Source organism: Bombina bombina, chromosome 12 (assembly GCF_027579735.1).
Source record: "Bombina bombina isolate aBomBom1 chromosome 12, aBomBom1.pri, whole genome shotgun sequence".
NCBI classification, from domain to species: domain Eukaryota; kingdom Metazoa; phylum Chordata; class Amphibia; order Anura; family Bombinatoridae; genus Bombina; species Bombina bombina.
The window spans coordinates 41,692,096-41,717,977 of NC_069510.1; the positions used below are offsets into that span (position 1 = coordinate 41,692,096).

The 25,882-nt window shown below is 41.5% G+C and overlaps 1 protein-coding gene across 2 annotated transcripts in view; it reads left to right on the forward strand.

Annotated features, from left to right (window-relative positions):
* UBA1 (ubiquitin like modifier activating enzyme 1) overlaps positions 1-25,882 on the forward strand; it is a 96,709-nt gene that overhangs the window by 65,703 nt on the left and 5,124 nt on the right. For both annotated transcript variants that reach the window (XM_053695824.1, XM_053695823.1), the window contains exons 10-21: positions 14,360-14,506; positions 14,653-14,826; positions 15,940-16,050; positions 16,133-16,213; positions 16,373-16,528; positions 23,219-23,384; positions 23,565-23,761; positions 23,850-23,914; positions 23,999-24,194; positions 24,349-24,423; positions 24,913-25,102; positions 25,760-25,848. In XM_053695824.1, the coding sequence (XP_053551799.1) occupies positions 14,360-14,506; positions 14,653-14,826; positions 15,940-16,050; positions 16,133-16,213; positions 16,373-16,528; positions 23,219-23,384; positions 23,565-23,761; positions 23,850-23,914; positions 23,999-24,194; positions 24,349-24,423; positions 24,913-25,102; positions 25,760-25,848 (1,647 nt within the window). The remainder of the gene's footprint in view (positions 1-14,359; positions 14,507-14,652; positions 14,827-15,939; positions 16,051-16,132; positions 16,214-16,372; positions 16,529-23,218; positions 23,385-23,564; positions 23,762-23,849; positions 23,915-23,998; positions 24,195-24,348; positions 24,424-24,912; positions 25,103-25,759; positions 25,849-25,882) is intronic.

A 25,882-nucleotide genomic window follows, 5' to 3' on the forward strand; every position in this document is an offset into this window, starting at 1 on the left:
AGACCAAGGGGCATTGCAGTAGTACCTTACCTGGACGACATTCTGATTCAAGCGTCGTCCCTTCCTCAAGCAAAGGCTCACACGGACATCGTCCTGGCCTTTCTCAGATCTCACGGCTGGAAAGTGAACGTGGAAAAGAGTTCTCTATCCCCGTCAACAAGGGTTCCCTTCTTGGGAACAATTATAGACTCCTTAGAAATGAGGATTTTTCTAACAGAGACCAGAAAAACAAAACTTCTAGACTCTTGTCGGATACTTCATTCCGTTCCTCTTCCTTCCATAGCTCAGTGCATGGAAGTGATCGGGTTGATGGTAGCGGCAATGGACATAGTTCCTTTTGCGCGCATTCATCTAAGACCATTACAACTGTGCATGCTCAGTCAGTGGAATGGGGACTATACAGACTTGTCTCCAAAGATACAAGTAAATCAGAGGACCAGAGACTCACTCCGTTGGTGGCTGTCCCTGGACAACCTGTCACAAGGGATGACATTCCGCAGACCAGAGTGGGTCATTGTCACGACCGACGCCAGTCTGATGGGCTGGGGCGCGGTCTGGGGATCCCTGAAAGCTCAGGGTCTTTGGTCTCGGGAAGAATCTCTTCTACCGATAAATATTCTGGAACTGAGAGCGATATTCAATGCTCTCAAGGCTTGGCCTCAGCTAGCGAGGACCAAGTTCATACGGTTTCAATCAGACAACATGACGACTGTTGCGTACATCAACCATCAGGGGGGAACAAGGAGTTCCCTAGCGATGGAAGAAGTGACCAAAATCATTCTATGGGCGGAGTCTCACTCCTGCCACCTGTCTGCTATCCACATCCCAGGAGTGGAAAATTGGGAAGCGGATTTTCTGAGTCGTCAGACATTGCATCCGGGGGAGTGGGAACTCCATCCGGAAATCTTTGCCCAAGTCACTCAGCTGTGGGGCATTCCAGACATGGATCTAATGGCCTCTCGTCAGAACTTCAAAGTTCCTTGCTACGGGTCCAGATCCAGGGATCCCAAGGCGGCTCTAGTGGATGCACTAGTAGCACCTTGGACCTTCAAACTAGCTTATGTGTTCCCGCCGTTTCCTCTCATCCCCAGGCTGGTAGCCAGGATCAATCAGGAGAGGGCGTCTGTGATCTTGATAGCTCCTGCGTGGCCACGCAGGACTTGGTATGCAGATCTGGTGAATATGTCATCGGCTCCACCTTGGAAGCTACCTTTGAGACGAGACCTTCTTGTTCAGGGTCCGTTCGAACATCCGAATCTGGTTTCACTCCAGCTGACTGCTTGGAGATTGAACGCTTGATTTTATCGAAGCGAGGATTCTCAGATTCTGTTATCGATACTCTTGTTCAGGCCAGAAAGCCTGTAACTAGAAAGATTTACCACAAGATTTGGAAAAAATATATCTGTTGGTGTGAATCTAAAGGATTCCCTTGGGACAAGGTTAAGATTCCTAGGATTCTATCCTTCCTTCAAGAAGGATTGGAAAAAGGATTATCTGCAAGTTCCCTGAAGGGACAGATTTCCGCCTTGTCGGTGTTACTTCACAAAAAGCTGGCAGCTGTGCCAGATATTCAAGCCTTTGTTCAGGCTCTGGTTAGAATCAAGCCTGTTTACAAACCTTTGACTCCTCCTTGGAGTCTCAATTTAGTTCTTTCAGTTCTTCAGGGGGTTCCGTTTGAACCCTTGCATTCCGTTGATATTAAATTATTATCTTGGAAAGTTTTGTTTTTGGTTGCAATTTCTTCTGCTAGAAGAGTTTCAGAATTATCTGCTCTGCAGTGTTCTCCTCCTTATCTGGTGTTCCATGCAGATAAGGTGGTTTTGCGTACTAAACCTGGTTTTCTTCCGAAAGTTGTTTCTAACAAAAACATTAACCAGGAGATTATCGTACCTTCTCTGTGTCCGAAACCAGTTTCAAAGAAGGAACGTTTGTTGCACAATTTGGATGTTGTTCGCGCTCTAAAATTCTATTTAGATGCTACAAAGGATTTTAGACAAACATCTTCCTTGTTTGTTGTTTATTCCGGTAAAAGGAGAGGTCAAAAAGCAACTTCTACCTCTCTCTCTTTTTGGATTAAAAGCATCATCAGATTGGCTTACGAGACTGCCGGACGGCAGCCTCCCGAAAGAATCACAGCTCATTCCACTAGGGCTGTGGCTTCCACATGGGCCTTCAAGAACGAGGCTTCTGTTGATCAGATATGTAGGGCAGCGACTTGGTCTTCACTGCACACTTTTACCAAATTTTACAAGTTTGATACTTTTGCTTCTTCTGAGGCTATTTTTGGGAGAAAGGTTTTGCAAGCCGTGGTGCCTTCCATTTAGGTGACCTGATTTGCTCCCTCCCTTCATCCGTGTCCTAAAGCTTTGGTATTGGTTCCCACAAGTAAGGATGACGCCGTGGACCGGACACACCTATGTTGGAGAAAACAGAATTTATGTTTACCTGATAAATTACTTTCTCCAACGGTGTGTCCGGTCCACGGCCCGCCCTGGTTTTTTTAATCAGGTCTGATATTTTATTTTCTTTAACTACAGTCACCACGGTACCATATGGTTTCTCCTATGCAAATATTCCTCCTTAACGTCGGTCGAATGACTGGGGTAGGCGGAGCCTAGGAGGGATCATGTGACCAGCTTTGCTGGGCTCTTTGCCATTTCCTGTTGGGGAAGAGAATATCCCACAAGTAAGGATGACGCCGTGGACCGGACACACCGTTGGAGAAAGTAATTTATCAGGTAAACATAAATTCTGTTTTTTTACCTTCCAGGTGGGAGGACAGCACTTATAGATTATCAGGTCCAGGATCCCTAGTGGGGATTAGTGCCTATCCCTTTCAACAGACGCATATAAGGGATTTTATGGGCAGTGGAGACTATTTTTAAAGTAAAAACATCCTTAGATATGAATGTGGCTAGACTGACAGTGTACAGTGGACCGGCATTTCCTAACAGGATCCGGTTATTGAACTCCTAAGGCTGTATTTCAGCTAACGGTTAAGACGCCAGTATGCTTTTGGATATACTGAAAAGCGGTGTCATAACCGCAATTGCTGTTCACTGTTAGAGCTCTGATTGATATAGGCAACTTTCAGAGCGAGTAATTTAGGGCCTTATTCGCGGCTCATATCTGTGGCGCAGGTATTTAAAATGGTGCTGGTATACAGATGGTGGTTAATCCACCTTTTTACAAACACTTTATGGGCGCTGATGTATGTAGTGTCGGTGTAAAGGGACATTTGCAGCTTCCTACTTAAGTAGCTTATACGAAGATCCCATATGCCTTTTTTGTTGGGCGTTTGTGTCAGTGGTGATACGTAGCAAACTAACCAGTGACAAATCACGCTGATTTTTGTGGCATCTGGGGACCTACAGCTTTAAAATGACACCCTGAAAGTGCCGCCGCTCCCCCGGGATCACCCCGAAACCGCCACCCATGGGATTCTGTGGGACTGTGGCTGCTATGGAGGTGCCGGTCTGTCTGGAGGGACGGGAATGGCAGGAAAATTGTGGGATTGCCCAGTATCTTATCAAGATGAGCTTTGTGTATAAAAGGATTGTGTGTTTTCAATAAAATGAGCTCCTGTTTCACCTGAATGCTAGTATGTCTAGTTATTTGGGTGGGCTCCTGCTAAAATCTCTTTCCTGGGCTACTTAGCAGCCTGTTCCAGGCAAAGGAAGGACCCTCTGGCAGAGCTACCTAGTCTGGGTAGCCGGAGTCTGCCACAGGGTGGGACCCTGAATATCGGTGCTGTCAGGCATCAGAGGTGACTACAGGCTGTGGTCACTTGCCAGCTACATAGCTGCAGTCGGCAGGGAGGAAGCAGGACTCGTTTGGCGGAGCTACCCAGTCGGGGTAGCCAGGGTATCCATCAGATGAAGATTTTAGGCGATCTTCTGCCCTGTTTGTTGTTTTTCTCTGGAAAGTCTAAGGGTCAGAAGGCCACTTCTTCTACTGTCTATTTGGTTGAGAAGTTTGATTCGTTTGGCCTATGGCACTGCTTGGCAGCCTCCTTGAGAAAATTGCTACTCATTCCACTAGGGCGGTCTCCTCTTCTTGGGTTATCGAAACTTAAGCTTCTGTGGAACAGATTTGCAAGGCAGCAACATGGTCAACTTTGCATACTTTTTCCAAATTCTACAAATTTGATACTTAGGCCTCGGCTGAGGCTTCTTTTGGGAGAAAGGTTCTTAAAGCTGTGGTGCCTTCTGTTTAGGGCCTCCTGCCTTTTGTCTCCCCTGTTCATTCCGTGTCCTCTAGCTTGGGTATTGGTTCCCACTAGTAATTGGAATGATATTGTGGACTCTCCATGTCATAGGAAAGAAAACAAAATTTATGCTTACCTGATAAATTTCTTTCTTTCCAGACATGGAGAGTCCACGACCCCGCCCTCCTTTTTTAATTTTAATTCGGCAGTTTTTTTGCGTAAACCTCAGGCACCTTTTCACCCTTGTTTCTTCTTTTTCGATTTTTTTTCTTTTTCTGATTGACTGGGGGTTATGGGTAAGGCAGTTTACACTTGAAGTGAAAGTCAATCCTAGCGTTGTACAAACACTAGGATTGACTATTGAAACAAATAAAGGGGACTTTCATTCATGAATTATAAGATACTTCATGTAGAAAGCTCCTGTTTGTTTCAACCGATCGCCGTTCTTAGCTGCTACAGCAGCCCATGGCTAAAAAATGTTTTCCTAAGAGGTGACGTTTTCACCTCTTAGCCAATAACCAAGCCAGATTTATCAGATTTTTAGCCGTGGGCTGCTGAAGCAGCTAAAAACGGTGATCAGTTAAAACAAAGGAGCTTTCTACATGAAGTATCTCTTATACTTTATGAATGAAAGTCCCCTTTATTTGTTTCAATAGTCAATCCTATCGTTTGTACAACGCTAGGATTGACTTTCACTTTAACAGCTTTGCTGGGGTGCTCTTTGCCTCGTCCTGCTGGCCAGGGGTTGAATATCCCACTAGTAATTGGAATGACATTGTGTACTCTCCATGTCCGGTAAGAGAAATTTATCAGGTAAGCATAAGTTTTTTTTTTTTTTTTTTCAAACTGAACAACTTCTTCCCTCTACTAAAAAGTAAATTTGTTTCCCATGATCCATTTTAGCTGCTGGAATGTATTAAATAGTTTACAAATTGATACTACCTTTTTCTCTTGTAAGATGTATCGAGTCCACGGATTCATCCTTTACTTGTGGGATATTCTCCTTCCCAACAGGAAGTGGCAAAGAGAGCACACAGCAGAGCTGTCCATATAGCTCCCCCTCTAGCTCCACCCCCCAGTCATTCTCTTTGCCGGCTCTAAGCAATGGAAGGGTAAAGTGAATGTGGTGTTAGAATTGTAGTTTTTATTTTCTACAAGCAAGAGTTTATTTTAAATGGTACTGGTGTGTACTATTTACTCTCTAGCAGAAAGTAGATGAAGATTTCTGCAGGGAGGAAGAAGATTTTAGCAGGTTGTAACTAAAATCCACTGCTGTTCCCACACAGGACTGAGGAGTACAAGAGAACTTCATTTGGGGGGAACGGTTTGCAGGTTAGGCTGTATGTTCAGTCATTTATTTCTAGACAAGACTGTGATAATGCTAGAAAAGACTGTTAATATCCCCATGAGGGGAGGGTAAGCTGTATTCAGAGACTAAGTATGGAATTTCAAGCTTACATAACAGGGCTAGTTTATGCTGGTTGACACTACTTCAGGGCAAACGGTTTTTATTGAAAATATCGTTTTTTGAGACACTTTGAAGGTTCCTTTGGATTTCTTTCAGGGGTTGTTATCCACATGGCTATTACTAAAACACTTGGGAGTGTTTCTTTAGGCCTCACAAGCACCGGAGTGAGGTGGGAGGGGCCTAATTTCGCACCTCAGATGCGCAGTTATTTTGACTAGAAGTTCGGGCTGTCTTCACATAGAGGGTCCTGCTGTAGTTTGAGGGCCTATAAGAAGCTTTTTCCCCACAAATCTGGTTCTCAAGGGCAGGTAGGGCCACAGCAGAGCTGTGGCACGGTGCTGTAGTTTCCTTAAGTTTTTTTTTGGCTTCTGTACAATCCGGTTTGGGCATTAAGGGGTTAATTGTTTATATTGCTAGTGGTGCAATCTTACTAATGCTTTAGGTACATACTGTAAACATTTCGAAAAGTTTGCTGCATTTTTTCAATGTTTTGCAAAATTGTGTGCCTTTTTTATCTCTTAAAGGCACAGTAATGTTTTTTTTCTTCAAAGTGTGTTTTTACTTGATTAAAGTGATTTCCAAGCCTGTTTGTAGTACTACTAGTCTGTTAAACATGTCTGACACCAAGGAAAATCCTTGTTCAATGTGTTTAGAAGCCATGGTGGAACCCCCTCTCAGAATGTGTCCCACTTGTACTGATATGTCTATACACTTTAAAGAACATATTGTTGCACTTAAAAATGTGGCCCAAGATGATTCTCAGACAGAAGGTAACGAGGTTAGCCCGTCAACCTCTCCCCAAGTGTCACAACTAGTTACGCCCGCTCTAACTCTTTTACCTTGCAAGACTTGGCGGTAGTTATGAATAATACCCTCTCTGTGTTCTTATCTAAACTGCCCGTGTTACCTGCAAAGCGTGATAGCTCGGTTTTAAGAACAGATAATGAGCATTCTGACGCTTTAGTAGCCGTATCCGATATACCCTCACAACACTCTGAAGTGGGGGCGAGGGATGTGCTGTCTGAGGGAGAAATTTCCGATTCAGGAAAGGTTTCTCCTTAGACGGATTCAGATACGTTGGCTTTTAAATTTAAACTAGAACACCTCCGCTTATTGCTCAGGGAGGTATTAGTTACTCTGGATGACTGCGACTCTATGGTGGTTCCAGAGAAATTGTGTAAAATGGACAAGTACCTAGAAGTTCCTGTTTACACTGATGTGTTTCCAGTCCCTAAGAGGATTGCGGATATAGTTACTAGGGAGTGGGATAGACCAGGTATTCCCTTTGTTCCCCCTCCTGTTTTTAAGAAAATGTTCCCCATATCTAACCCCATGCGGGACTCGTGGCAGACGGTCCCTAAGGTGGAGGGGGCTGTTTCTTCACTTGCTAAACGCACAACTATACCAATTGAAGACAGTTGTGCTTTTAAAGACCTTATGGATAAAAAGTTAGAGGGTTTACTTAAGAATTTTTGTTCAACAAGGTTTTCTTTTCCAACCTATTGCATGCATTGTTCCTATAACCACTGCAGCTGCTTTCTGGTTCGAGGCGCTGGAAGATGCGCTCCAGACGGAGACCTCATATGAGGACATTATGGACAGAATTAAAGCTCTTAAGCTGGCTAATTCTTTTATCACAGATGCCGCTTTCCAACTAGCTAAGTTAGCGGCAAAGAATTCAGGTTTCGCCGTTTTAGCGCGCAGGGCGCTATGGCTAAAGTCCTGGTCGGCCGATGTGTCGTCAAAATCCAAACTACTGAACATCCCTTTCAAACGAAAGACCCTTTTCGGGCCTGAATTGAAAGAGATTATTTCAGAAATCACTGGGGGGAAAAGGCCATGCTCTCCCCCAGGACAAGTCCTTCAAGACAAAGAACAAACAAAATAATTTTAGTTCCTTTCGGAATTTCAGGAGCGGTCTCGCTTCATCCTCCCCTGCTGCAAAGCAAGAGGGTAACGCTGCACAACCCAGGGCAGCCTGGAAACCTTACCAGGGCTGGAACAAGGGTAAACAGGCCAAGAAGCCTGCAGCTGCCTCCAAGACAGCATGATGGGGTAGCCCCAGATCCGGGACCGGATCTAGTAGAGGGCAGACTCTCTTCGCTCAGGCCTGGGCAAGAGATGTACATGATTCCTGGGCCTTAGAGATTGTATCCCAGGGATATCTTCTAGAATTCAAGGACTCCCCTCCAAGGGGAAGGTTCCACATTTCTCGTCTGTCTTCAGACCAGACAAAGAAAGAGGCGTTCTTACGCTGTTTAGAAGATCTATATACAATGGGAGTGATCCACCCAGTTCCAATTGCGGAACAAGGGCTGGGTTTTTACTCAAACCTGTTTGTGGTTCCAAAGAAAGAAGGAACTTTCAGACCAATCCTGGATCTCAAAATTCTAAACAAATTCCTCAGAGTCCCATCATTCAAGATGGAGACCATTCGGACAATCTTAGCAATGATCCAGGAGGGTCAATATATGACCACCATGGACTTAAGGGATGCGTATCTGCACATTCCTATCCACAAAGATCATCACCAGTTTCTCAGGTTCGCCTTTCTGGACAAGCATTACCAGTTTGTGGCTCTTCCTTTTGGGATGGCCACTGCTCCCAGAATTTTCACAAAGGTGCTAGGGTCCCTCCTGGCGGTTCTAAGACATGGGCATAGCAGTGGCACCTTATCTAGACGACATCTTAATTCAGGCGTCGACTTTCCAAAGAGCCAAGTCTCACACAGAAATCGTATTGGCATTTCTGAGGTCTCACGGGTGGAAGGTGAACATCAAAAAGAGTTCTCTCTCCCCCCTCACAAGAGTTTCCTTCCTAGGAACTCTGATAGACTCGGTAGATATGAAAATATTTTTGACGGAGGTCAGAAAGTTTAAAACTCTTAACCACTTGCCGAGTCCTTCATTCCATTCCTCGGCCATCTGTAGCTCAGTGCATGGAGACGATCGGACTAATGGTAGCGGCAATGGACATAGTCCCTTTTGCACGGATACACCTCAGACCACTGCAACTATGCATGCTCAAACAGTGGAATGGGGATTATGCAGATTTGTCTCCTCAAATACAGCTGGACCAGGGGACCAGAGATTCTATTCTCTGGTGGTTGTCTCAGGATCACCTGTCTCAGGGAATGTGTTTCCGCAGACCAGAGTGGATCATCGTAACGACCGACGCCAGTCTGTTGGGCTGGGGTGCAGTCAGGGACTCCCTGAAAGCTCAGGGCTTATGGTCTCGGGAAGAAGCTCTTCTCCCGATACACATTCTGGAACTGAGGGCGATATTCAACGCGCTTCAGGCATGGCCTCAGCTAGTTGCGGCCAAATTCATCAGATTTCAGTCGGACAACATCACGACTGTAGCTTACGTCAATCATCAAGGGGGAACAAGGAGTTCCCTAGCAATGACGGAGGTAACCAAAATCAGGTGGGCGGAGGATCACTCCTGCCATCTCTCAGCAATTCACATCCCAGGAGTAGACAACTGGGAGGCGGATTTTCTAAGTCGTCAGACTTTTCACCCTGGGGAGTGGGAACTCCACCCAGAGGTATTTGCCCAGCTGACTCAGCTATGGGGCACTCCAGAATTGGATCTGATGGCGTCCCGTCAGAACACCAAACTTCCTCTTTACGGGTCCAGGTCCCGGGACCCCCAGGCGGTGCTGATAGATGCTCTAGCAGCGCCTTGGTCCTTCAATCTGGCCTATGTTTTTCCACCGTTTCCTCTCCTCCCTCGTCTGGTTGCCAGAATCAAGCAGGAGAGGGCTTCGGCGCTTCTGATAGCGCCTGCATGGCCACGCAGGACCTGGTATGCAGACCTAGTGGACATGTCATCTGTCCCACCATGGACGCTACCAATGAGGCAGGACCTTCTAATAAAAGGTCCTTTCAAGCATCCAAATCTAATTTCTCTGCGTCTGACTGCTTGGAGATTGAACGCCTAATTTTATCAAAGCGTGGTTTCTTTGAGTCGGTTATTGATACCCTGATTCAGGCTAGAAAGCCTGTCACCAGGAAAATCTACCATAAGATTTGGCGAAAATATATTTTTTTGGTGTGAATCCAAAGGTTACTCATGGAGTAGGATTAGGATTCCCAGAATATTGTCTTTTCTCCAAGAAGGATTGGAGAAAGGATTATCAGCTAGTTCCTTAAAAGGACAGATATCTGCTTTATCTATTCTTTTCCACAAACGTCTGGCAGAGGTACCAGACGTTCAAACATTTAGTCAGGCTTTAGTCAGAATCAAGCCTGTTTATAGACCTGTGGCTCCGCCATGGAGTCTGAATTTAGTTCTTTCAGTTCTGCAAGGGGTTCCATTTGAACCTTTACATTCCATAGATATTAAGCTTTTATCTTTGAAAGTTTTGTTTTTGGTAGCTATCTCTTCTGCTCGAAGAGTTTCAGAGTTATCTGCTTTACAGTGTGATTCACCTTACCTGGTTTTCCATGCAGATAAGGTAGTTTTGCGTAGCAAACACGGTTTTCTTCCTAAGGTTGTGTCTAATAAGAATATCAATCAGGAAATTGTTGTTCCTTCTCTGTGTCCTAATCCGTCTTCGAAGAAAGAACGTCTGTTACACAATCTTGATGTGGTTCGTGCTTTAAAGTTCTATTTACAAGCAACTAAGTATTTCAGACAAACAACTTCATTGTTTGTTATCTATTCTGGTACGCGGAGAGGACAGAAGGCGACTGCTACCTCTCTTTCCTTTTGGCTGAAAAGCATCATCCGTTTGGCCTATGAGACTGCTGGCCAGCAGCCTCCCGAAACAATTACTGCTCATTCTACCAGAGCAGTGGCTTCCACATGGGCTTTTAAAAATGAGGCTTCTGTTGAACAGATTTGTAAGGCAGCGACTTGGTCTTCGCTGCATACTTTTTCCAAATTTTACAAATTCGATACTTTTGCTTCTTCGGAGGCTATTTTTGGGAGAGAGGTTTTACAAGCAGTGGTGCCTTCCGTTTAAGGTACCTCTCTTGTTCCCTCCCTTCATCCGTGTCCTAAAGCTTTGGTATTGGTATCCCACAAGTAAAGGATGAATCCGTGGACTCGATACATCTTACAAGAGAAAACAGAATTTATGCTTACCTGATAAATTACTTTCTCTTGTGATGTATCGAGTCCACGGCCCGCCCTGGCTATTAAGTCGGGTAGTGTTTTTGTTTAAACTACAGTCACCACTGCACCCTATGGTTTCTCCTTTTTCTTCCTAACCTTCGGTCGAATGACTGGGGGGGTGGAGCTAGAGGGGGAGCTATATGGACACCTCTGCTGTGTGCTCTCTTTGCCACTTCCTGTTGGGAAGGAGAATATCCCACAAGTAAAGGATGAATCCGTGGACTCGATACATCACAAGAGAAAGTAATTTATCAGGTAAGCATAAATTCTGTTTTTTTTATATAAGCATTGAAATAGCCGTTTTTGCCTGTGGTGTCCCTACCTACCTAGCCATACTTAAGTATTGGCTATAGAAAAGTTGTATATACAGAGCCAGCAGAGGAGATTACACTCCCAGTGGGATGTAGGAATGCGATGCAATAAAATATTAATTTTCAATTGTTCTAAGTATTTGGCTTTTAGTATGCAGACAAAGATAATGTGTGTACAGATTGTATGTAAATTCTGGTTGGCATCTCTTGATTATATAAATGTAACGCAAAATAGAATCTCTCCTCTTTGTGACTTTTTTTTCCATTGCACGTGTGACTAAAGTATCTCCAATAGTAACATACATACAGGTAGCCCTCAGTTTACGCCGGGGTTAGGTTCCAGAAGGAATGGTTGTAAATTGAAACCCAGTTTATAATGTATGTCAATGGGAAGTGGGGGAGATAGGTTCCAGGCCCCTATCAAAATTGTCATAAGTAACACCTAATACATTATTTTTAAAGCTTTGAAATGGAGACTTTAAATGCTAAACAGCATTATAAACCTAATAAAATAATCACACAACACAGACTTCACTTGCATTTTTCTGCAAACAGTTCTTTCTATGCATTCCAATCTGCACTAATTTATAGACAGGAAGATTTTGTTCCTTTGAAATCTGCTCGATAGCTCAGGTCTGGTTAAACTGATTAATTTCAGCTTGCTTGGCTTTGCGGCAACACAAGCGGACAGCTCCACCTACTGGCTATTTTAACAAATCCACTGCTTCTCAATGCTTTTCAATAGCAGTCACATGACTGGAAAAAAAGGTTGTTATTCTGAAACGGTGTAAATTGTATGCAGAAAAATAATCTGCACCTTTACCACAAATTTGCATTGTTAGAAAGCCCTAAAAAGGGGGACATTTATGCTTATTTTCTTTGTTTTATCTAGAACAGTATATTTAAAAATGCATTAGTGTGTTTATTATATTTTGTTTTTTAAACTATAATAAAATATATATGGATGGTAAACCATAAATAAAAAAAAATTGTATGGTAGAAGCAAAATCACATGTAATTTAATTCAGTCTGGTATTTAAGCTGAAGCTTTTTAGTCTGGAACATTTACAGATTAAGCATTATGGGCTCAGGATTATCACCTGTACAAAAGTCTTGTAGACAAGTTCAATGTTACTCAAAATAAAGCAATAAAAATAAATCTCTGCAAACATAGTGGGATTTCAGCACATTTTTTTTTTATTATGTAGACCCCCCCCCAACCTGGCTTTCTTAAAAAAAAAAAATTGACGTGCATATTTTTATTAAGGTATAGGACAGAATTATAAAGTGCAAGCAATAAATAAATAAAACTTGCACAACATCCAGAAGTAGATTATTAAAGAAATGTTATCCACAGAATGTTTTATTTATTCTGGCCAGGTGGCATTATCAAGTAGCTGTGTGGGGGCAGTGTAATACTTTGTATTATTATTCTTATTTTTATTCTTATTTTTTTTTATATATAAAAGTTACATAAGTTATCCAAAGCCCAAATTAGTTGCATAACTTAACATACATTTTGATAATTTGTGTAATGTTAATTTTATATTGGCTGATTCTACTGACCATCCAGCTAAAATTCATGCTATATGGTAAATAGGTCGTTGCCATGAGATAATGTGTTTGCACTTACTATGACAAATATCACTGTGCTTAGACGTAAGGTGAGTATAGATCCACAATGGGATTGCCATGATGGACATATTCCTGGCTTCCTGCATTTTTGTTGCAGACCTTAATATTCTTATGTCATTTGTCTACTGTGGTATCAGCCACTCTGGCGTTCTGAAAACTGTCCATGCTCTACTAATTTTTTTCTGGATGGTGTAAAAGTCTTTAACGTATTGTTTGCACTTACGATTTGTATGTTTGTTCTATACGTTAATAAAATAAATGTGCTGAAGTCCCTACCTTTTATTTCTCTGGAGCAAATTTGTTCTCTAGCTTTCTTTCTTTTTATTTTTAAATTACCTTATGGAATTTTAAGGCTCTGTATTATTAACATTGAATTATAACTGAGAAATAAGTAATACAGAATTTTTTTTAATTTATTCATCAATCTTCTCAGAACAAGTTTCTCCCATTTTGCTTTGGAAAAAAAAATTTGTATGTTTATTTTTATATTAACGCTTGAAGAATCAAAATTTGAGAGAATACTAACAGCGCTACTGTTTGCAATTGGAGGCACACGTCTATAGTGACCCTGGGTATTATCCAGATAGAGTAATTTAAGGTATTTTCAAGTATTAATTTGCAATAGGGTTAATATAAATGCAAATACCAAGAGAAAATATTATACACAGCAATTATCGTCAGAAAAATTAATAGAAAACATGGAAATAAAAATTGCTGTTAAAATGTCATACACGTCTCCTAATATAAGCGTGTAGCCACAAACAAAGTTACAATTAGTCCTTTACCGCTCCGTATTTGTACCACAATTGTTCTTTTATAGTTTTTTGGCAGTGGTTCCCAAGGCAAACAAGATACAAAAAAATGATTACAGACCGCACTTGGTTCAGTTCAGGTTGAAGCTGTTTTGCCGATGTCCACAGCGAGTACAAGGAAGGAGCGGGTGTCTCCTTACAGAAACTCCACAGATCTTGCTTGAATCTGATCAGGTGCTGCTGGTGTATCACGGGGCTTCCACTGTGTGCGTCCCGTAGAGGCAAAAACTATGTATAGGAGAAACAAGAAAACAGCGCATCCACGATTCACAGTAGAGTTTATTCAGGAGACACACCTACATATATAAAATTGCACTTACAAGATAATGATGATAAAAATGCCTGTAGCTCAAAATTTAGCTTAAAGTCTTTAACGTATTGTTTGCACTTACGATTTGTATGTTTGTTCTATACGTTAATAAAATAAATGTGCTGAAGTCCCTACCTTTTATTTCTCTGGAGCAAATTTGTTCTCTAGCTTTCTTTCTTTTTATTTTTAAATTACCTTATGGAATTTTAAGGCTCTGTATTATTAACATTGAATTATAACTGAGAAATAAGTAATACAGAATTTTTTTTAATTTATTCATCAATCTTCTCAGAACAAGTTTCTCCCATTTTGCTTTGGAAAAAAAAATTTGTATGTTTATTTTTATATTAACGCTTGAAGAATAGTGAGTTTCCAACTTTTGTATTAATTGTGTTAAGAAATATTGCAGATTAAAATGAACTATAAAAGACTGGATCTCTGAATATGGAAAGATGATATCCTTTGTGAAATCCTGTACCATTTCTTCCATTTTAGAAACCACTCAAAGATGCACTGTCGGAGCCTGAGTTTATCATAACGGACTTTGCTAAGTTTGAACACCCATCTCAGTTGCACCTTGGTTTCCAGGGGCTCCACGAGTTCCAAAAAAAGAATGGACGTCTGCCCAAACCCCGCAATGAGGTGAGAGGCGTTCTGATCCTGGGCACTCATTTTAGTTGGTATCTATTACTTATTGCTGATTTATTTATTTTGGTTTGAAGTGTATCTTTTTTTTTTTTTTTTTTTGTTCTGCTTTGATAACTCTTTTCACTCGTGTTCAATTTTAGGCTGATGCCAATGAGGTTTTGTCCCTTACCCAAGAAATCAATCAGCGATCTGGGTCTGCCAAGCAGGAGAAATTAATGGAAGATCTAATTAAAAAGCTGGCTTTCCAGGCCACAGGAAACCTTGCCCCAGTAAATGCTTTCATTGGGGGTCTGGCTGCTCAGGAAGCCATGAAGGTAATATTGTTTGTTCAACTCCTTGCCGTGCTAACAACATTAAAATACCAAATATTTATATTTCAGAATTCGCAATCTTGCAGTGCACACTCCAGTCTCTAACTCTAAGGGCACAGTTTTCAAAGGGACAGTCTACTCCCAGAATGTTTGAAAAGATAAATGATGATGTAGCTTAAAGGGACAGTCTTTGAAAATTGTTTTTGTTTTAAAAAGATAGATAATCCCATTATTATCCATTCCAAAGTTTTGCATAACCAACATGGTTATATTAATATACTTTTTACCTCTGTAATTACCTTGTATCTAAGCCTCTGCAGACTGCTCCTTATCTCAGTTCTTTTGACAGACCTGCACTTTAGCCAATCAGAGCTGGCTCTTTAAATTACTCCACGGGTGTGAGCACAATATTATCTATATGAAACACATGAACTAGCACTGTCAAAAACTGTCAAAATGTACTGACATAAGAAGCAGTTTAACGGCTTATAAATTAGCATGTGAGCCTACCTAGGTTAAAGGGACACTGTACCCAAAATTTTTCTTTTGTGATTCAGATTGAGCATGAAATTTTAAGCAAATTTCTAATTTACTCCTATTATCAAATTTTCTTCATTCTCTTGGTATCTTTATTTGAAATGCAAGAATGTAAGTTTAGATGCCGGCCCATTTTTGGTGAACAACCTGGGTTGTCCTTACTGATTGGTGGATAAATTCATCCACCAATAAAAAAGTGCTGTCCAGAGTACTGAAACCAAAAAAAAGCTTAGATGCCTTCTTTTTCAAATAATGATAGCAAGAGAACGAAGAAAAATTGATAATAGGAGTAAATTAGAAAGTTGCTTAAAATTGCATGCTTTCTGAATTACAAAAGAAAAAAAATTGGGTACAGTGTCCCTTTAAGCTTTCCGCAAAGCAAATTTGATGATAAAAGTAAATTGGAAAGTTGTTTAAAATTACATGACCTATCTCAATCATGAAAGTTTAATTTTGACTAGAATGTCCCTTTAAATTACATAAAAACAAATCAATGAATATACATTACAAATGTTCTTTACTCCGCTTGACTAAACCTGTTTGAGCCCCTTTAAGTGTTGCATAACTTCTCTGTTCTAGGCTTGCACTGGAAAGTTTATGCCGGTCATGCAGTGGTTATATTTTGATGCCTTGGAGTGTTTGCCAGAAGAAAATGTGGATGTGGTTTTGACGGAGGAAAAGTGCAGCCCAGTAAGTGTTTATGTCCGCTTGCTGTATGTAATGATCGCTACAGGACTCTAACCCAGAGTGCTTTCTGTTTCTCCCTCGTCAGAGAAACTCTCGCTATGATGGACAAACTGCTGTATTTGGGACAGATCTACAAGAGAAACTTGGCAAACAAAAATATTTTCTGGTAAGTTAATTTGCTCTGCACACTTTCTTTGGGTAGGTCCTTTGATGTTGCGGTCTTGTGTATTCCGCATACTGGACTCTTTTCTTGTCTCTTAAAACTTTATGAAGTACAGTAGTAAGTCCTAGAGTTGCATAATTACAATTTCCTCCTGATCTGTAGGTTGGAGCAGGTGCCATTGGCTGTGAATTGCTGAAAAACTTTGCCATGATTGGTTTAGCTGCCAGAGATGGTGGAGAGATCACTGTGACAGACATGGATACCATAGAGAAGTCCAACCTCAACAGACAGTTCCTCTTCAGACCCTGGGATGTCACGGTGAGCATTAAACTTTGCAGGGTTCCTTTACTTCATCAATTTGGAGAAGTGTATATAATAGGGTAATGAAAGGTTGCCGTAAAAAAAAAAAAAAAAAAAAAAAAAAAAATATATATATATATATATATATATATATATATATATATATATATATATATATATATATAAATATGTGTGTGTGTGTTTTAATTAACTGTGCTATTCTTTTAATCATTTTAGAAATCAGTTCACCATTGTAGTTAGCCTTATGTGGGTACATGGCAACATCTGTTTGCCATTAAAAAGGTCCACTCTGGCTTCATGCTAAAATAAAGATTTCCCTGCTGGGTTTGTAGTTTAAGTTGCTTGTATAATATTAGCAAATGTGTATATTGGGTAAGTTTATCATTATGTGTAAGGAAAAGTGCCAGTATGGACTCATCTCATTGGTGAATTAGCGTTTTCAGCAATTAAAGATTTTTTTACCCTGTTCTAAATTTTGCTTCACCCACACTCTTGTTCAAAGTGGAATATGTTTTATAGATACATAGACTGTTGGGATATTGAGTTAGGAGAGCTTGGGTAGGCTTTTAAAACAATCTGAAGCTTTGATGTGTTTAGTCTGTGAATGCTTAAAGGGACATAAGTCTAAAAACAAATAGTCTATAAAAAATCTTGTTTAGAACTCAGTTATACACTTTTACAGCTGTAGCCAATATTGGCGTGTACAGACACTGAATGCTGTGCATGAACTTGGTTGACAGTGAAGTTTGTAAGGCCATTACTATTGAAGCTTTTTCCTAGTTTGTTTTTATATGTAATCTCTTTAAGAACATTAATAGAATATTTTACTACATAAACTGGTGAAGATTGGGTGTTTTTCTCTTGTAAGGTGTATCCAGTCCACGGATCATCCATTACTTGTGGGATATTCTCATTCCCAACAGGAAGTTGCAAGAGGAAACCCACAGCAGAGCTGCAATATAGCTCCTCCCCTAACTGTCATTGCCAGTCATTCTCTTGCAACTCTCAACAAGCTAGGACGTTGTAGGAGAGAGTGGTTAAATATAGCTAGTTCATTTTCTTCAATCAAAAGTTTGTTATTTTTAAATAGTACCGGAGTTGTGCTATTTTATCTCAGGCAGTAAATAGAAGAAGAATCTGCCTGAGGTTTCTATGATCTTAGCAGGTTGTAACTAAGATCCATTGCTGTTCTCACATATGTCTGAGGGGATTACACAGATGAGGTAAAACTTCAGCGAGAGAATGGCGTGCAGTTTATTCTGCTATCAGGTATGTGCAGTTATAATTTTTTCTAGAGATGGAAAACATTAGAAAATGCTGCTGATACCGGATTAATGTAAGTTAAGCCTGAATACAGTGATTTAATAACGACTGGTATCATGCTTACTCCCAGGGGTAATACCCTTATAAAATTGCAATATAAAACGTTTGCTGGCATGTTTAATCGTTTTTATATATGCTTTGGTGATAAAACTTTATTGGGGCTTAGTTTTTTCCACATGGCTGGCTTAAATTTTGCTTAGAAACAGTTTCCTGAGGCTTTCCACTGTTGTAATATGAGTGGGAGGGGCCTATTTTAACGTGTTTTTTGTGCAGTTAAAATTACAAACTAAGACATCCAGATTCCCTCAAAGGCCCTCTGAATGCTATAGGACATCTCTAAAGGGCCCAAAGGCTGTGGCAGTTGGTTGTGACTGTTAAAAAACGTCTATTTCGTTTTTTTGATCCGTTTTTTGAACTAAGGGGTTAATCATCCATTTGCAAGTGGGTGCAATGCTCTGCTAGTCTATTACATACACTGTAAAAATTTTGTTTGATTTACTGCATTTTTTCAAATTCTGACAATTTGTTTCTCTTAAAGGCACAGTACCGTTTTTTATATTTGCTTGTTAACTTGATTTAAAGTGTTTTCCAAGCTTGCTAGTCTCATTGCTAGTCTGTATAAACATGTCTGACATAGAGGAAACTCCTTGTTCATTATGTTTAAAAGCCATGGTGGAACCCCCTCTTAGAATGTGTACCAAATGTACTGATTTCATTTTAGGCAATAAAGATCATTTTCTGTCTATTAAATTTTTTTTTATCACCAGAGGAATCTGACGAGGGGGAAGTTATGCCGACTAACTTTCCCCACGTGTCAGACCCTTTGACTCCCGCTTAAGGGACTCACGCTCAAATGGCATCAAGTACATCTAGGGCGCCCATAGCGTTTACTTTACAAGACATGGCGGCAGTCATGGATAATACACTGTCAGCGGTATTAGCCAGACTACCTGAACTTAGAGGTAAGCGAGATAGCTCTGGGGTGAGACGAGATGCAGAGCATACTGACGCTTTAAGAACCATGTCTGATACTGCCTCACAATATGCAGAAGCTGAGGAAAGAGAGCTTCAGTCAGTGGGTGATGTTAATGACTCAGGAAGATACCTGATTCTAATATTTCTACATTTAAATTTAAGCTTGTACACCTCCGCGTGTTGCTTAGGGAGGTTTTAGCTGCTCTGAATGACTGTGATTCCATTGCAGTGCCAGAGAAATTGTGTAGACTGGATAAATACTTGCAGTGCCGGTGTGTACTGATGTTTTTCCAAATACCTAAAAGGTTTACAAAAATTATTAATAAGGAATGGGATAGACCAGGTGTGCCGTTCTCTTCCCCTCCTATTTTTAGAAAAATGTTTCCAATAGACGCCACCACACGGGACTTATGGCAGACAGTCCCTAAGGTGGAGGGAGCAGTTTCTACTCTAGCAAAGCGTACTACTATCCCTGTCGAGGACAGTTGTGCTTTTTTAGATCCAATGGATAAAATATTAGGTTACCTTAAGAAAATATTTATTCAACAAGATTTTATCCTGCAGCCCCTTGCATGCATTGCCCCTGTCACTGCTGCTGCAGCGTACTGGTTTGAGTCTCTGGAAGAGGCTTTACAGGTAGCGACTCCATTGGATGACATACTTGGCAAACTTAGAGCACTTAAGCTAGCCAATTCTTTTATTCTGATGCCATTGTTCATTTGACTAAACTAACGGCTAAGAATTCTGGTTTTGCTATACAGGCGCGCAGAGCGCTATGGCTTAGATCATGGTCAGCTGACGTGACTTCAAAATCTAAGCTACTTAACATTCCCTTCAAGGGGCAGACCCTATTCGGGCCTGGTTTGAAGGAGATTATTGCTGATATCACTGGAGGAAAAGGTCATGCCCTTCCTCAGGACAGGTCCAAATCTAGGACCAAACAGTCTAATTTTCGTGCCTTTCAAAACTTCAAGGCACGTGCGGCATCAACTTCCTCTAATAATAAACAAGAGGGAACTCAATCTAAGACAGTCTGGAGACCAAACCAGACCTGGAAAAAAGGTAAGCAGGTCAAAAAAGCCTGCTGCTGCCTCTAAGACAGCATGAAGGAACGGCCCCCTATCCGGTAACGGATCTAGTAGGGGGCAGACTTTCACTCTAAGCCCAGGCGTGGGCAAGATGTTCAGGATCCCTGGGCGTTGGAAATTATATCCCAGGGATATCTTCTGGACTTCAAAGCTTCCCCCCCCAAAAGGGAGATTTCACCTTTCACAATTATCTGCACACCAGATAAAGAGAGAGGCATTCTTACACTGTGTACGAGACCTCCTAGTTATGGGAGTGATCCATCCAGTTCCAAAGGAGGAACAGGGACAGGGTTTTTACTCAAATCTGTTTGTGGTTCTCAAAAAAGAGGGAACCTTCAGACCAATTTTGGATCTAAAGATTTTAAACAAATTCCTCAAAGTTCCGTCGTTCAAGATGGAAACTATTCATACCATCCTACCACTGATCCAGGAGTCAATATATGACTACAGTGGATCTAAAGGATGCTTATCTTCACATTCCGATACACAAAGATCATCATCGGTTTCTCAGGTTTGCCTTTCTAGACAGGCATTACCAGTTGTAGCTCTTCCCTTTGGATTAGCTACAGCCCCAAGAATCTTTACAAAGGTTCTAGGGTTGCTTATGGCGGTCCTAAGGCCGCGGGGCATAGCAGTAGCCCCTTATTTAGACGACATCCTGATACAGGCGTCAAACTTCCAAATTGCCAAGTCTCATACGGACGTAGTACTGGCATTCTGAGGTCGCATGGGTGGAAAGTGAACGAGGAAAAGAGTTCTCTATCCCCACTCACAAGAGTTTCCTTTCTAGGGACTCTGATAGATTCTATAGAAATGAAAATTCACCTGACGGAGTCCAGGTTATCAAAGCTTCTTCATTCCATTCCTCGCCCTTCGGTGGCTCAGTGTATGGAAGTAATCGGCTTAATGGTAGCGGCAATGGACATAGTGCCGTTTGCACGCTTACATCTCAGACCGCTGCAACTATGCATGCTCAGTCAGTGGAGTGAGGATTACACAGATTTGTACCCTCAACTGAATCTGGACCAAGAGACCAGGGATTATTTTCCCTGGTAGCTATCTCGGGTCCATCTGTCCAAAGGTATGACCTTTCGCAGGCCAGATTGGACAATTGTAACAACAAATGCCAGCCTTCTAGGTTGGGGTGCAGTCTGGAACTCCCTGAAGGCTCAGGGATCGTGGACTCAGGAGGAGTCTCTCCTTCCAATAAATATTCTGGAGCTAAGAGCGATATTTAAGGCTCTTCAGGCTTGGCCTCAGTTAGCAACTCTGAGGTACATCAGATTTCAGTCGGACAACATCACGACTGTAGCTTACATCAACCATCAAGGGGGAACAAGAAGTTCCCTAGAGATGTTAGAAGTTTCAAAAATAATTAGCTGGGCAGAGATTCACTCTTGCCACCTATCAGCTATCCATATCCCAGGTGTAGAGCACTGGGAGGCGGATTTTCTAAGTCGTCAGACTTTTCATCCAGGAGAGTGGGAACTCCATCCGGAGGTATTTGCACAACTGATTCATCGTTGGGGCAAACCAGAACTGGATCTCATGGCGTCTCGCCAGAACGCCAAGCTTCCGTTTTTACGGATCCAGGTCCAGGGATCCCAAGGCGACACTGATAGTTGATCTTTCAACCTGGCTTATGTGTTTCCACCGTTTCCTCTGCTCCCTCGACTGATTGCCAAGATCAAGCAGGAGAGAGCATCGGTGATTCTGATAGCACCTGCGTGGCCACGCAGGACCTGGTATGCAGATCTAGTGGACATGTCATCCTTTCCACCATGGTCTCTACCTCTGAGACAGGACCTTCTACTTCAGGGTCCTTCCAACCATCTAAATCTAATTTCTCTGCGGCTGACTGCCTAGAGATTGAACGCTTGATTTTATCAAAGCGTGGCTTCTCCGAGTCAGGTATTGATACCTTAATACGGGCATGAAAGCCTGTCACCAGGAAAATTTACCATAAGGTATGGCGTTGATATCTTTATTGGTGTGAATCCAAGGGTTACTCATGGAGTAAGGTCAGGATTCCTAGGATATTATCTTTTCTCCAAGAAGGTTTTGAAAAAGGATTGTCAGCTAGTTAAGCGTCTGGCAGATGTTCCAGACGTTCAGGCATTTTGTCAGGCTTTAGTTAGAATCAAGCCTGTGTTTAAACCGGTTGCTCCACCATGGAGCTTAAACTTGGTTCTTAAGGTTCTTCAAGAAGTTCTGTTTGAACCTCTTCATTCCATAGATATCAAGCTTTTATCTTGGAAAGTCCTTTTTTTTTTTTTTTGGTAGCCATTTCCTCGGCTCGTAGAGTCTCCGAGTTATCTGCCTTACAATGTGATTCTCCTTATCTGATTTTCCATTCGGATAAGGTAGTCCTGCGTACCAAACCTGGGTTTTTACCTAAGGTGGTATCTAACAAGAATATCAATCAAGAGATTGTTGTTCCATCCTTGTGTTTCACAATTTGGACGTGGTCCGTGCTTTAAAGTTTTTACTTACAAGCTACTAAAGATTTTCGTCAAACATCTGCTTGGTTTGTTGTCTTCTCTGGACAGAGGAGAGATCAAAAGCCTTCGGCAACCTCTCCTTCTTTTTGGCTAAGAAGCTTAATCCGCTTAGCCTATGAGACTGCTGGACAGCAGCCTCCTGAAAGGATTACAGCTCATTCCACTAGAGCTGTGGCTTCCACTTGGGCCTTTAAAAATGAGGCTTCTTTTGAACAGATTTGCAAGGTGACGACTTGGTCTTCGCTTCATACTTTGTCAAAATTTTGCAAATTTGATACTTTTGCTTCTTCGGAGGCTATATTTGGGAGAGAGGTTTTACAGGCAGTGGTTCCTTCCATTTAAGTACCTGCCTTGTCCCTCCCTTCATCCGTGTACTTTAGCTTTGGTATTGGTATCCCACAAGTAATGGATGATCCGTGGACTGGATACACCTTACAAGAGAAAACACAATTTATGCTTACCTGATACATTTATTTCTGTTGTGGTGTATCCAGTCCACGGCCCGCCCTGTCATTTTAAGGCAGGTAATTTTTAAATTTAAACTACAGTCACCACTGCACTACTGTTCCTCCTTTCTCGGCTTGTTTTCGGTCGAATGACTGGCTATGACAGTTAGGGGAGGAGCTATATTACAGCTCTGCTGTGGGTTTCCTCTTGCAACTTCCTGTTGGGAATGAAAATATCCCACAAGTAATGGATGATCCGTGGACTGGATACACCACAAGAGAAATAAATTTATCAGGTAAGCATAAATTGTGTTTTTTATTAATTGTATTGATGGGTTTTTTTTCCCCACCTAGAAAATGAAATCGGAGACAGCAGCTGCAGCTATCAAACAAATGAACCCTAATGTGCATGTAACTGCCCACCAGGACAGAGTGGGAACAGAGACTGAGAAGGTGTACGATGATGACTTCTTTGAAGCATTAGATGGTGTGGCCAATGCACTAGATAACGTAGATGCCCGTGAGTGAAGAGGGTATGGGGGCAAAATGATGCAGCTTGTTATACACCTCTGGTGGGAGGGAGATTGCAGCCTGAATACTGGGCTCAGAGCTTCAACCACTCCTAGATAACAGGCAGGTGTTTGTAAACTTTGATCTCTAACTTGCTATGTATGTTATTGACTCTTTTGTTCTGCTGTAGGAATGTACATGGACCGCCGTTGTGTGTATTACCGCAAGCCATTACTGGAATCCGGCACTTTGGGGACAAAAGGAAACGTTCAAGTGGTCATCCCATTTGTAACAGAGTCCTACAGCTCCAGTCAAGATCCTCCAGAAAAATCCATCCCTATCTGCACCCTGAAAAACTTCCCTAACTCAATAGAGCATACTCTGCAGGTGAGGGGGACAGGAAACAGAATTAGATCAATTACCTCTGCCATAAGGAGGAGTTTTCATTAATCAATTTACCACATTTTGTCTGCAGTGGGCTCGGGATGAGTTTGAGGGTCTCTTCAAACAGCCAGCTGAAAATGTCAACCAATATTTAACGTAAGTTGCTGTAATTTTCGAGTCTCAAATCCCATTTTTGTCTTAGATGTTTTGTACATGTTCATTTCTTTCTGTATCTTACAGTGATCCAAAATTCATGGAAAGAACATTGAAGTTGCCAGGTTCACAACCTTTGGAAGTGATTGAAGCGGTACACAAAAGCCTGGTTATGGAGAGACCGAAAAGTTGGTCAGAGTGTGTTTCATGGGCATGTAACCATTGGCACATCCAGTACTGCAACAACATCCGGCAATTGCTGCACAACTTTCCTCCTGAACAGGTATTTGAGCCAAAATTACCTTGAGATGCCTGGTAACTTTTTATAGTTTGTGAGTGACTGTATTAACATCTGGCCGCCAGTGAATATGTATTTCATGGCTTGTTGCTAGTGTTATTTCTGTGGATTTTATGCATTTTTTTTTTTTTATCTTCAGTTGACCTCATCTGGTGCTCCTTTCTGGTCGGGTCCCAAGAGATGTCCTCACGCTTTAACATTTAACAGTAGCACTGTAAGTACCTACTAAAGAGCATTTCTTTGACTTACGCAGACATTCAGGAGAGACACACATTTTTTTTTTTTGCTTTGTTAGCACTTGGAATCCTACTTATTCCTCTGGGAAACCACATTAGAAACCTCCTAGTTGGGGGTGGCCTCAGACGTAATGCACTGATAGCTAATACGTAACATGCCTGTAAAGACTTGCTTTTACACAGCACGTTTCCCTCTCATTATTCCGTATCTGCAGTGCAGAACATATATGGGCAAGATCTATTTGAGTAAATAGCTACTGGCAGCCAGGTCAGTAAAAAAACAAAAGTCTTGTGACCAAGTACATAGCAGGCTTCCTTTTGGGCACAGTGGATTCCTTTACAATTGTTTTTATAAACAGTAAATAACTACTATGGCTGATATCTCTGTACTTCAGATTTCCCATGATTGTTACATATATACTCCAAATGCCTGTTGCAATTCTAAGGTACTGTTCCTCTGCTTTCAGACCCTGCACTTAGATTACATTATGGCTGCCGCTAATTTGTATGCACAGTCCTATGGCATTACCGGATCTACAGACAGAGCCACGGTGGTGGACTTTCTCAAAAATATACAGGTGCCACAGTTCACTCCTAAATCCGGAGTCAAAATCCACGTGTCGGACCAAGAAATGCAGAATGCACATGCATCCCTAGGTATGTCCTGTTATCCACAAGATTGGTGGTGATTTGCTGTTTTTAAAGGGACATGAAAACCAAAATATTTCTTTTGAGATTCAGATGGAGAATACAATGTTAAACAACATTCCTATTTACTTCTATTTTCTAATTTCCTTCATTCTTTAGACATCCTTTGTTGAAGAAATAGCAATGCACATGGGTGAGCCAATCACACGAGGTACCCATGTGCAGCAACCCATCAGCTGCTACTGAGCCTATTTAAATATGCTTTTAAACAAAGGATATCAAGAGAATGAAGCATATTCGATAATTAAAGTAAATTGGAAAATTGCTTAAAATTGCATCTTTATAAATCCTGAAATTAGTTTTTCATGTCCCTTTAAGTGGAAAGACTTGTGTTGGTTGATAAAGGGGTATATTTAGTTATTCAGAGAGACGGCTGTTTCAGCTCCATCTACACTGTATTCTTCCTTTATCAGAGAAACTTAAGGGGAGGACTACGTTACTGCAATTTTTTGGAAGGTTATGGTTTCACAAATTTTGGGTGGGCTGTTTTTACATTGGTTGCTACTACATTTTGTATAGAAGTTGTAGCTCAACTCTCCTGAATGGCTATTTTATTTGGTTAATTTGAGCACTCCGGTGTGTATACGTTTTTGGTTCCTGTTGTAGATGACAGCCGCCTGGAGGAGCTGAAAAACAGTCTTCCTATTCCTGACAATTTGTGTGGTTTCAAGATGTTCCCCATAGACTTTGAGAAGGTAAACAGTCCTGTCATTATTGGTTTTTGTCTAT